This window comes from Paralichthys olivaceus, chromosome 6 (assembly GCF_024713975.1).
Source record: "Paralichthys olivaceus isolate ysfri-2021 chromosome 6, ASM2471397v2, whole genome shotgun sequence".
Taxonomy (NCBI): domain Eukaryota; kingdom Metazoa; phylum Chordata; class Actinopteri; order Pleuronectiformes; family Paralichthyidae; genus Paralichthys; species Paralichthys olivaceus.
Window position 1 is genome coordinate 18,602,725 of NC_091098.1, and position 13,374 is coordinate 18,616,098.

The 13,374-nt window shown below is 42.5% G+C and overlaps 1 protein-coding gene across 2 annotated transcripts in view; it reads left to right on the plus strand.

Moving 5' to 3' along the window:
* The first annotated feature begins 700 nt into the window (after window positions 1-700).
* The window catches only part of samd10b (sterile alpha motif domain containing 10b), a 47,773-nt gene continuing 35,099 nt past the window's right edge, over window positions 701-13,374 (plus strand). Inside the window, exon 1 of one of the 2 annotated variants that reach the window (XM_020095924.2) lies at window positions 701-1,051. In XM_020095924.2, coding sequence (XP_019951483.1) covers window positions 1,039-1,051 — 13 coding nt within the window. In that variant the 5' untranslated portion in view covers window positions 701-1,038. Of the gene's footprint in view, window positions 1,052-12,353; window positions 12,530-13,374 lie in introns of those variants that run through there. The other variant, XM_069527271.1, reaches the window with a different exon arrangement.

Consider the following 13,374-nt stretch of genomic DNA (forward strand, 5'->3'; position numbering starts at 1 on the left):
TGAAGTTTCCCTTTGTTTTATCTGGGAGGCTTGTGCCCTGATCAACTGCAACCTGAAAAATCTCTTTAAAGAAAGTGATGAATACAAATGTAAAAATCTAGCCTTTTACAACCAACAGTGATACAGAAGAGAAATGTAACTATTACAGGCAGGTTCATGCATTTACTGCGATTCGCCATCACATATACTCTGATTTTGAAAGTAGAAACAATGTGGACTGGAGGGACAGATACACATTTATATTAATATATATTATACTAGGTTATACCCAGTATCTAATCTGTAAACTTTCTTATAAGAATGTATTTGTATTCTCTGTGTGGTTTTGGCCGTATCAACTCGTGGTGATTGCAATAATTATGTTCCCCATTTTTTAAATTATCTTTTTAATTAAAAAACGATTTAAACAAAGTATACAAATACATTTAAAAAATCTGAACAACAAATTTGAAAAAAAACAATACAAATCGTATCCCACCCAGATTCAACAATTTGAATAGGAAATTGTGTCTTTTTGTCACTTGTGTGTCACTTTATTAAAACCATCATATTGGGAAGTATCATATCAAAACTTCTTTTGGATACGACAATGAAGATCCTAAATAATGAAAGCCTCTATTGTAGCCTGTGGTTGCCATCATAATAAAATGGGGCGTGTGTGTTTGTGCATGCGAGAGAGAGAAAGGGAGAGAGAGATAGAGAGAGAGCAGTAGGATCCAGTCTTGCTCCAGGAGCAGCTGCTGTCGGTGCGTAATGACCTTTTGTCTCCCGGCGGTCAGGTGCGGAGCAGCGGGGGGCGGAGATTCACAAGGAGCCGCTGTAAAATCCGACTGGTCCCGCACAACAAATGTGCGTGAGAGAGTGATGTAGGTTTCCCTTTCTCTTCTCGGTGCACGGCCGCAGTCAGCAGCCGGCTCCATGCTCTCATAGCGGCTCTGAGAGGACAGAGAGACGCGCTCCTCTTGCCGGTTCGTTTTTCTGACAGAAGCATGGGAGAGTCCTGCTGACACCACGGAGAGATACACGCTGAGACCGAGTATGGCCGTGGACGGTAAGAGCGCACAGCATCACTCCCACTGGAGCCCCACACTGTCCACACGGGGACTTCATGTTCAGGAACGAGTTCATGTTCATCCTACTGTACTTTGACATATTTTAAAATGTCATGTTAGACTATAGACACATTTCTATGGAATAGATGTGCTTATTCTGAAATGTCAGGAGTTGATATTGATCTTAATGTACTTTTTATTACATTTTAAAATCTCATATTAGACTATGTATATTTATATATGTACAACATTTAAAAATGGACATGTGCTTAATATGAAAAGTTTAAGAGTTCATATTGATCTTATTTGACTTTGCTCCATTTTAAAAAATCATATTATAACATATAAACATTTAATGGAATATTTCCACCTGTGCTTATTCTGAAATATAAGAGGGGTTTCACACTGATGTTAATGTAGTTTTCATATCTTAAAATCTTATATTAGACTTTATATATATACATTTTTTTTATACAATATTTTCATATAGACGTGCTTTTTCTGCAATTAAATGAAATGAGTTATGGGTTCATGCTAAGTCGTTATGCTGCCATATACACATTATATTCACAAGTTCTAAGTTGTTTCAGACCACATTTGCAGATGGTGTCAATGTGTGGATGGATCCTTTTTTTCCTGCAAGGTTGAAAACTCAAATCTTGACACAATCAGACACGTATCAGTCGACTCATCTTTATAGTCAAGTAGTGTTCTCTTGTAATGTTTTGGAATATTTTAAGATTAATTGCAGCTAAGCAGCCTTCAACTATAAGTTCTCATGGTCTACTCTACGGTCTGTGTTTGTGGGCCAGCACATTTTTCACCTGGGAGACAGTTTTCATCTCTGGAATATACAACAGTGAGTCAGCCGTCTGTGTTCGTCATTATTTAGTTTGACTCATGATGGCGAGACAATTGTGTAAACAGAAATTAACTATTATGCACCTCTGCTATGTATGAAATCAAAAGCAATGTAAATGAAACCACAAACCCATCACTCCATATAGCCATACATCTTTTTTCAGGGTCACTTGTTGTGGGGGTGCTGGAGCCAATCCCAGCTGATAAGGTACACCCTGCACAGGTCTCCAGTCTATCACAGCGCTGACATATAGAGATAAACAACCATTCACCCTCTCATTCACATATACAGTATATGGGCATATTCGCCAGTCAACCTAACCTGCATGTTTGTAGAATTGGGGATACTTTCCTCCACAGCACTGCCTCTTTAAACAAATCCAACACTCCCTAAAAAAGAGAAATAGGTCTACATAAAAATTTGAAAATATCCCTCCCAGGATCACTTCCCAAATTCTGTGAGAGCACGTTGGAAATTATCAAACATCTTCCGAAGAGGCCACATTTGATTCATCCTTGGCTTTGAACAAATATCTTGTTTTTGTCCTCTTCCCTGCTTTTCAAGCTTCAGCGGACAAAAGCAATTATTTTCTTTAAATTGTACTGTGCATGAAAACCTCTTCAGCGTTTTAGTCGGTTCTGTTGTTGTCCTGCCCCGTTCTGTTCCCTGTGCATCGCTGGTTGGTGTTTGCTCCGGGCCAACTAACTTAAGTGAAGCCTAATCAGAGCCTCTCTCTGCTCAAGGGCAATAATGTGTGTGAGAGCATCAGCGTAGTGCCAAGTCTGTTTCCCATCTGCCCTCGGTCTGCTGAAGCAGGTTAGCTCCTCATTAGCATTGCTGCAGGTAAGACACTCAGTCAGATATGCATATATGCCCAGTGACACATTGAGCTATCTATAATTAATCCACAGTTTACTTAAGCATCATTAATTTACCCAATGCCCTGGGCACGGACACCACCCTGACAGTGTGCTGTGCCACTTAAACTTTAATGAATGGTGGTCCAGATAGACTGTTGCATTGTTTAAACGTCTTCACACACACACACACACACACACACACACACACACACACACACACACACACACACACACACACACACACACACACACACACACACACACACACACACACACACACACACACATACACACACATACACACACACGCTAAGGGCTGATTTTGCAGGGGAGATGACTAGGACCACAGATCCCTAAGTCTGTGATTAAATTATAGTCACCAGATCATCCTCAAAAAACCCAGTGGCAGTTGAACATCTTGGATCCCTGTTTCACTGTTGTACAGGACAATTGCTGAGTTGACTGAGTTCATTTTCCCTCTGATTTCCATTTGTCAGGAGGATGCTCTTTGATTGTTCAGTGGGTTGTTAACTACAGGCCTGTGATTCTATCATTTACAAGGGCTGATGTATATCATTTTAAATGATATAATTGACATTTTTGTCTCATCTTCATACGTCGGCCGCACAGCGAGTTGCGCTCTATAATTATGTTTCCCTGAATGTTTGCCATTTCACAGTAGATGAAATTCATCAGATGTTTGCTTGAATCACCCAGGACATCCAGCTGTGTTGTGATATCTGAGATAAGTAGCCACATAAATTGATGCTCCTGGACCATTGAACATCCATATCCAGATTCAGGGATTTTTTCCATCTGAAGAGGAGCCAGGAGAGCAGGGTGACAGAAGCATACTAAGATCAGCATGTGGGACATACAAAGACTTGAACTGGTGCTGAGGATGCCAGGGTGGCTTCCATCCATCCATACACTGTCGGACATATGCACACACACACAAAGCAAAAAGAAAAGGAGCTGCTGTGCCCACCATCATTCTGACAGCCCCACATGGAGATGAGCCCACAGATGGATCTCCGTCTAAAAACCAATATCTCAACCCCCATGTCTCTGCGAGCATGTAGGTAGACACACCACTGTAGGAGGGGTGATGGTGTGTCTGTGCTGCCTTTGTGATGGATGTGTGAGTAGGAAGGGGGCTAACAGATGTGGAGAAACAGTGAAAGTCTTTCAATAAAATACGATCTAAGAGGATTTTCCTCCTCAAAGGACACTGAAATTACATATATTCACCACGGAGAATGTATGATGAATTTATTGCCAGTAATCGCATTAACAACCATCATTTTATCACTAAATAGTTGAGGAATAATGCAGCCGTCTGTCTTCTTGCTGAGGAATCTATTTAGCTCTCTTAAGCTTGGGAAGGGTTATAGGGAACCATTCTCTCAAAACCTCCGACAGCACACAAACACACCCTTCCCTCTGATCAGGTCACACAGTCGTGTGCTCACTCAGCTGTGAAATAACTGCCCATTTCCAGTGGGGCGCTCCTGCTATACCACAGGATTTCAATCTGTGTTTTAGTCCATGTGCGTGTTTATGTTTGTGTGTGTCTGCATGCAGATGAAGCAGAGGGGGAGCCAGCACCTCAGTGGGTGGGTTGGTAGGGTGGACAGGGGTGTGGAGTGTTAGCTTTACACAGACAAATACACCCTTTGTTGTTTTTTTGGCGTGTGTTTCATCGCCTGCTGGAGACAGCGTCCATTTGGCACATTTGGTGTTTGGAGCCAAATGTGTTTCAGGCCTCTGTAGTAAAGTAATATGGTAATAGTGTGTTAACCCTCTCAGTTACAATGGAACGGTGGGGGTTATACAGCTGTGTGTGTGTGTGTGTCACAGAGCATGCAAGCTGTTAACCTCTTTCCCCTGTCCATCATCATCCCCTGCTTCCTTGCAACAGGCAGTGTGTCACTCAGTATAACTCATGGAGAATCCTCTTGAACAAACACACACACACACACACACGCCCTCCTGTCATCCATCATCAAGTCTCTGATCCACCGCAGCTCTGCAGCTGCACCTGGTCTGAGCCTGTGGATTTCAGTGAAGACAAAGTGGACGGAGGGAGAGACGAGACAGAGAAGAATGTATTTGTATAATCTGGTAGAGTCTGTCTGAAGTTCTCATGTTGCTTTATCAAGAGATTTGAAAAGTGGTCACATTGATCGGTCAGTTAATCAACATCTTTAAGGATGTTTTTTTATCTGAAGCACTTTACATGGAGGTTACGACCAACGGAATGATCGTACCCATGGTAACAATCCCTGATTGGATAGTAAAGTTTAGCTGAAGTTGAAACAAAGACAAAAGTCTTGTTACCTGGCATGTTTTTTCAAGCAGGACTTTGGGTAATAATTAAACTTACCTTTATTTTCTCTTCCAAATAAGTTTGGTTGAACTGGAAACCTCTCTGAAACTTTTATGATCATGGGACTGCTTGTATGCAAGGATGGGACATGAGCCAAGAAAGAACCCATTACGTTTTGGCACAGACCTTGACAAAGGCGTTGATCCAACATTGTGAGAGCGTGTTTTTCGACAATATCCCAGGTTCTTGATGGCGGTATATTTTGGGGACTGACATACATGAGTTTGTGCAATCTGGTGTGGATCCGACTTAAAATCCATATCTAGTGGATTTAGATGTTGTTTCTTAGAGAGGAATGTTTTTTCCAGCCACTAACCTGGAACCACCACCGACATGTTGGTGAGATAATGCAGAATCAGAGGAAATTGGTTTATATGTATCTTCAATAGCTTTAGAACTATGCTGAAACAAAAATGATGTATTTTTGAGGGATCTGTTGGGTCTCGTTCGAGGTATGTGCTACTTCAGTTTGACAATATTATCACGTTCGCAGATCTCGGGTTATTACACTGGTGAGAACAAGGTTATATAAGTGCCAATAAGGAAGATGGACAATCCTATGGAAATGAGACGCAAGTTGAAGGAGCTTATATGTATAACACTGTGTCTCAGGGTTAGGGTGCTTGGACTTCTCACTGCAACACTAATGCAATAATCAATTTTGTTAAACTCAAACATCTCTTGGAGAGTTGTTGTTGTTAAGGGAGGAAAACATTTTCAGTGAGATATTGATCTGATGGATTTTTCTAGTGGTCCTCTCAGATCCACTGCCAACTGCCTCGACCTCTAACCCTCTTTGTGTTGAAGTGGGCTGAACAGAGGACAGTTCAGTAGATCTACATTTACTGTTTGATTGATGAAGTGGTAAAAGTGGACTTCAGTATAAATCAGCAGTGTATGAAAAGAAGCCGAGTGTGGTGGATTTTGGAGGATCTGTCCTGAAGCGTCACTCTTGGATCATTTCGTTCAGTCTGGTCCTCACTGCTAACCTCACCATGCATTCAATACGTCCAGAAATGATAAGGCCTCACTGTTCTGATCCAGTGCCCTTGTCCCAGGTCCGACCCCCCCTCCTCCCCTTGCCCTCTCTCTCGCCTTCCTTCTCTTTGAATTAGAGTGCGCACAGGCCCATATCCAATTTCTCTTCTTTTAATTAGCCTTCTGCACAGGGAGTGGGGCTGAAAGGGTGGATGAAAAAAGAGAGATGTAATTTTTCTGAAGGATCACACTAATTAGCTATAATTTGATCCAGGGGTTGTGTCCCTCATGTATCACACTGTTGTTACTTACTGACTTAAAACACACAAAGTCCATCACTGTCTCATTTGTCCCTCTCAGGCGTGCTTAGAGGAAGCCTTTGCGTCCTGTTACTTCAGAATATATGTCTGAATAAAATTATAATGATTTAATTTACCATTTATAAACATCACTCATTGTTGCTCCCCATCATTACCATCTGTCCTGAGAAAATGGGATAGCGCTACATGTGATGAGGCCACGTTCCACTAATATCTTGTGTCCTCCATCTCATCCTTGACCAGATGTCTTTCAGCCAGCACTTTCAAGGAGAGCAGTCAAACCCCACCTACACACACACACACACACACACTCTGTCCTTCCCATTAGAGTCCGCTGAACAAACAGTCTAATTAAGTGTGGCCTTGTGCGATCGGTTGAGCTTGGAGATTTTCACTCGTCGTTAATAAGCTGGCCCGCTCCTCCTACCGAGTGCCAGGGGTCAGTGGCGCCTGTGGTACAGATTACCCATTAAACCAAATGGCTAATGGCTGCAGGTATGCCCCAACAAGGCATTCATCCTTGCACACTCACGAGCACAAGTCACGTCCGTGCACTCGAAAAAGCAATTACATTGCCACTCGCGATCTTGTAGCATGATCTCTGACAGGTTCGCTCTGTGTTTCAGATTTCAGTTTTTTTATGCATATTTCAGAACGATCAAAGTATGTGTGTATTTGTGAGTTTCGAATTGAACATGTATTTGAACTCATCCCAATCATTTGTCTCAATGGTCACAATTGCTTTCTGTCCTCCTTCCCTCTTATCAGCCTTCTAGCTGTTCCCATTCTCTCTGCTCCCCCTCTCGCTGCTCCACCCTACTTCACCCTTTTACCACCGCCACCACCTTCTGTCACATTGCCACTCCTCCATCCATATTCCGCTGTCTTCCTCCCTCTCCGTTCCTGCTCCCGTCCCCATGGTGTGTGTTGAACCAGCATCCTGTGAATATGCAGCCCTGTCTGTGGCCTCCTCTGGCTGTCACAGTGCTTCTCAAATGGCCCCTCAATTTGCTATGTCAATAGGCAGCCAAGTGTCAGCGTGTCAGCTCCGTGGCTGAGGTAGGGAGGAAGAGTTGTCAAAATGCAGGTCAACTGTATGACTAACCCCTGGAACTAATATTCTTGCCTGCATTTTCTTTCATGATTGCTGCGTTTGTTCTTTTTTCAGGTTTCATCTCATCTGCACTTTATTTCCACTTTCATCTCATTACAACATTCATCTCTCTCGCTCTCATCCCCCTCTTTGGTAGCTCTCTGGATTTGCATTAAAGAAAAAGCCCCTCCCCAACGATAATGCAAATCCAACAGTCCTTTGTATGCTCACTGAACATTGAGATTTTCACCTCACAATCTTGTGCTTCTTTTTACTCTCACACTCACTGAACCCATGGGGGAAGCTCCGGCTTACACATATATAAAAGCCATATGGCACCATCAAAAAAAATAAATCCTTAAGTCAGGGGAAAATAAATATTGCAGAGATTTATAGATTTATATCGTGCTCAGTTAATGTGGAATTTTCTCATTTCTGACTAGTTTAATGTGACATGTTTTTTGTTTTGTTTATTTGCGTGTACATTTTCTGCCTTAAATAAGAACTGACTCTGATTATCTTAATGTCACAGCTCAGGAAATGACATTTAGCCTTAAATAGAAGAGATCCCTTTTAGCCTTGTAACCCGCTACCTCATGTGCCCCTATCCAGACTTCTTATTAAATGATTCATTCTCAGAAAGAGATTGCGGCCATTATGCCAAAGACAGGCTCTTAAACATCTTTATATATTTAAAAAATGTCTCATTTAATCTGGCTTTAAGTTTGTGTAAGCGTAGCTAAAATCTTCTTTACTGAGATCATTGGTTTTCCTTTTACCCTAGTTTTCTTTGGATTGGTGGTTGTATTAATCCCTTTGTCTTTTGCTTCCTTCAGATAAAATGGTGTGAAAGCTGGCTGTGGCTCGGTGCAGTGTTTGTGTGCAACAATGCTCGTTTGTGCTGCTGCACCCTTTTGACCTGATTTCGATGAAATCCAGTGAGACACGCGACTGTTGTACCTTATCCGTAGATTAGGAGGGATTTGTCCGGCAATAGTCGCAGATAGAGGCAGCGGGATGTAGTTGCCTAAGTGCTGCATTGGTCACTAAGGATCCTGCAGGGAAACATGTATAGACATGTAGTTTCTTTGACTCTGTACAACCACCTGGGGCATTGCAAGACTCCTGCTGATAAACAGCCATCAGTTTGTCAGAGTCCCAGCGTATCTCCTTAAAAGCAGTTATTCCTCCTCATTCCATTTGTTTTATCCTCCAGTCCTCTCGCAGTGCTTTAATGGAATTTTGCCCCAGACGTAGTTGTTTTATTGAGCACGGAATGACAGACGTTAAAAAGAAAGCAAGAGCAAACTATTGTCGCAGGAGGCAGCTGAGGTTACAGGGCTGTCAGTCAGAGTTAGTGGGGGTGGGCTCTAAACTGTCATCCCAGCCTCTCGGTCTCGCCCTACATACCGGGTCACTGGTGCTCTACAGGCTTTGGGCCTCGGTAGAAGCAAAGACACACGGCGACACAAATACTTCTGAACACATAGCTCAAGCTACGTATATACAGTTTATGCCCTCGTGTGCACGCACATTTGCCCTGGCCGAGCTGGGTCAGGCGTAGGTCAAGATTATTCTGCTGATGCAAGTCACGTATTTAACTCGCACGACAACTTTTGTGTTTTAAATAGATGGATTTAAAGCTTTTCCGAATGGGTCAACAGTTATGAGACAGATTTCAATAAACTGGTCCTACAGGGTTTTATGGTACCCAGGTTTAGGAGGCGTGCGTGATGGTTGACAGCAGCGATGAGCACAGCCACTGTACACAGGGAGATTGGGTGGTTTGAGCTTGAGCTGCGTCTGATTTGGTTTAAAGTGAAATAATTAAGCATTATATAATAAAGCTCTTCTCTCTTGTCCTCTCTCATCTAAAGTTTAAGTGCTCCACAATCAGACAGGACATTCATAGAGTATATGAAATGGCACAGATGTGTGTGTGGGTACTTGCAAAGACATCTTTGTGAGGACCATTATGAGTCTACAACCTACAAAGTGAGGACGTTTTGGCCGGTGCTCACTTTCTGACCCACTGTTAATGGGCTGTTTGAGGGTTAAGACTTGGTTTTAGGGTTAGGGTTAAAATTAAGTTTAGGCTAAGGTTAGGCATTTAGGGAATGTATTATGTCAAGGAATGTCCTCACTAAGATAGATGTATAACTGTGTGTGTGTGATACAGAAAGAAGAAAGGCGGGGGTTGCATGTGCTATTAATGCCCCATTGTTAACATTATGTGTCTGAGGGATAATTGGAGTGTGTTTAAGTGTGTGTGTGTGTGTGCGCAATTGTCTGTGATGTCTGAGTAGCTGAGTGATAATAAGGAAATTGGTTAGTGGAGTGGAAGAGGAGAGAGGGTTAGAATGAGAGCTGGTCGGTTGATGCTGTGTTGGACACACACACACACACACACACACACACACACACACACACACACACACACACACACACACACAATGATGTTGATTAATAGGTGGGTCTCTATAGGAGCCCAGAGTGGTCTCTGCTACATTGTGCTCTCTATGAAACATCTGGAATCATTACAGATCTACGTGTGCAGGGTTTTATCAATAGAGATCAAGCAGTGTTTGAAAACCTTTTATCGGCTGCTGTGATGTATTTATCTCTGGAAATCAGGAATTTGCTTGTAAATCACAGAATTATATTCACTATCACTGTTAGGATTACTTGTTAAGAGATGTACTATTGTGGCTGCAGTCACATTAACAAATGATAGAGAAACAGGCACATTCATGAGATGCTGGTCACCTCCACCAAGGATGGAGAATGACTGATATTTATGAGTGTTTGCAATTTGGGGGAAAATCCTAATCAATATAGTTTCACAAGAGGACTGTTGGTATGTTCTCTCTGAGCACCCTTCAGATAAGAGGTTAATTATGCTGTGTGCTTGTGATGTTGTGATGAGTTCATCGTCAATTTATCCTTGACTGTTTTTGTGAAGCAGAATCACCTGCAGGCTCTAGCTTCATATTTACTGCACTGACATGAAACCAGTGTCAATTTCAATGTTGAAATGAAACCGTAAGAAAACCATGACGAAACGGATAAAGAGAGTGTTAAAAATAAGAAGAGATGAATGAAAAAGTGTGTGTGTGTGTGTGTGTGTGTGTGTGTGTGTGTGTGTGTGTGTGTGAGTGTTTAGCGTATAGGATCAAGACGGAAATGAAAGTAGAAAAAGTTCCCTTGGGATCTTTTGGCCTGGACAAGAAACTCCTACTGGGACTGTGTGTATCTGTGTGTGTAGTGTAGTGTATAAGAACGACAAAGAGCTTTGATTCTCTTTCCTGTTTCATCCCAAACTGTCTACTTTGTACTAACTGCTGTCTGACAGCGCGCAGCCTCAGGAAACCTTATGAATGAGCGTGTGTGTGTGTCTGTGTGTGTGGAGGAGGGGTAATTGGCATGTCCATCTGACTGAAAGTACTGGGCAGTGCAGGAGTGGACTGGATAACACGGTAATTAAGCTGAGAGAGCCAGACCCCCAATCAGCACAGCATGCTGCTGCAGCCCACAGAGACAGGTAGGACTGTGGAGAGTGAGTACAGACAGAGGGAGAATGGGCGAGCGCCCCCAGATGTGTGAGCTTATTTGTCTCGCTGTTCGACTGGAAACAAGGAGGCTCCTGAAGGGCTTGTATCAAACAGGGCTGACTGTATTGTGCACGCACGCCATCCTCAGCTGACACCTGCTGCCGCTCCTTCTGAAAAGAAGTATTTTTCAAACTCAATCTGCAAACTTTAAAGAGACGTAGAGTGCAGGGAAAGTGTCAGGTTTACAACTCTAGTCTTTTTTAACGAGTGTATGAAATGAACATGAGTTAGTGTCTGCAAATCTCCTGCAACTCACCTTCTCAGTGGTGTTGACTCTGCATGGCCCTGTCTTTTTTCTTTCTTTCTTGCCTTCCTTCTTTCTTAGTTTCTTCCTTTCCTACTTTCTTTCTTTCTTGGTTTCTGTCTTTCTTTCTTTCTTGGTTTCTGTCTTTCTTTCTTTCTTGCTTGCTGCCTGTCTTTTCTTTCTTTCCTTCTTTCCATTCTTTAGTCTTCTACAGCAAACTTTAAAAACTCTCATATTTCAGCCAGCTGACAGGACAGAAGTGGCACCACCACTGCTGCCAACGCCACCGCTAACCACAAATCTAAGAACTTACTCGCTGTCTGCAATTTTCATTCTCTTCCTCTATCTCTGCTTCTCTCCCTCTGTTTACCTCTCTGCGTCTGTGGAGCATTAACTTTTATCTATTTTTTTTCCACCACCAGCTCCCCGCCCATTCTATAAGCCTATTTCCTCTTTTCATTCCCATTTATCTTCTTTTATCCCCTCATCCTGGTCTCTTTGTGAGGATGCAGGGAGGCTGTAGAGCAGATTACCAACTAACTCTCACAACAGCCATTTATTCACTTCATTGTTTGCAAACCTCTCGGTGCTCAGTAACCTTTGTGTTTGTTTGTGTGTGTGTCTGTGCACACATTGTGCCTTCGACTGGTTGTTATTGTTGACACGCTACATTGCCCCGACATTTCTTCTCTAATATGTCACAGAGGTTTACGAGCGCCGACACACATGCACAAACAAAGTAGGCTACTTGTGTGATAGTCGTGGCTCGAGGACGCTCAATAAAGTATTGAATGCTTAACCCGGCCACATCTCATTCTCTCACCAGGCCACATCATCAGTGCACCGCATCGATTTACAGACCACATGTGACAATCACAATGAACTGTAGTCCATTCTCATCACCGCAGGCCAGTGTATGAGTGTTTGAATGTTCCAACTTGTGCACAGACTCCGCGCGGTTCACTCTGGGAAGTTTAACCTCTTCAGATGGACGCCGTCTCTCCTCGTGGGCAAATGCAAAGTGTTATGATATGAGAATATATGGAGCTGGTTTCCTCTATGTTCAGCAGAGGGAGGGTGGCGGATCCTTGCTGGACGACCCTGCAGGCTCTCACTGAAGGTATTTGTGTTGTGAAGTCAAGGAGCCACTGTTTCCTGTGAAAAGTGAATGTTTGATATCAGTAGTAAATGTTAAAATCTTTGTCTGATTGCTTCAGTCACCTTTGGGCTGAAACCATCTGCCTCATAGCTTGTTGTTCCAAATGCTTAAATTAAACTTGAATTCAAAAGACTATATTTTGATAGAGAAATTACATTGTTTTTGTTGCAAAATGACACATTTCTTGCATTTAATTGAGCTTATGTCTTTATCGAGGCCTTTGTGTTAAGATGGAAATGGAGTATTTCAGAGCTTTAATATTTTGTGTCCAAATGTTGGTTAATCCACTCAGACAGAGCGTTTTGCCAGTCAGGGGAACAGCTGTAAACAAACACTAAATATTTAAAAAGCCAGTCGTGCCTAAGCTGAGAAGTTACGTGCCCATGTTCGTCTCATTCCCCACATGGTCTTGGATTCTTTCCAGGATAATACCGTGGGGGGCGGTCTGCACGACAAACTGTGAAGGCTTTTTAGATCAGAGCACATACTGAGATTTGAAAGCTGGAAAAAAAAAAGTTATTTTTATGTGAAAGCTGAGAGAACTGTTACTGAATGTAGTGGCTGTGCTTCCCTCAGTTTAAATTCTCGTCAGAAACATCACACATCCTAAACTGTGGAGTATAAAGTTTTAGACAGGATGTATAGTTCCTTTTTTAAAATTCAGAATCAATCAAAAACCGGGACAACAAAGGAAAGAAACCAGTTTGATCATTGATGCATTTGACCTTTCACGGTATTAAATGATTCAACCAGTCAAACCTGTTACAATTCAACCTAACCTTTCTCCTGACTGCCTGTGGATGTCA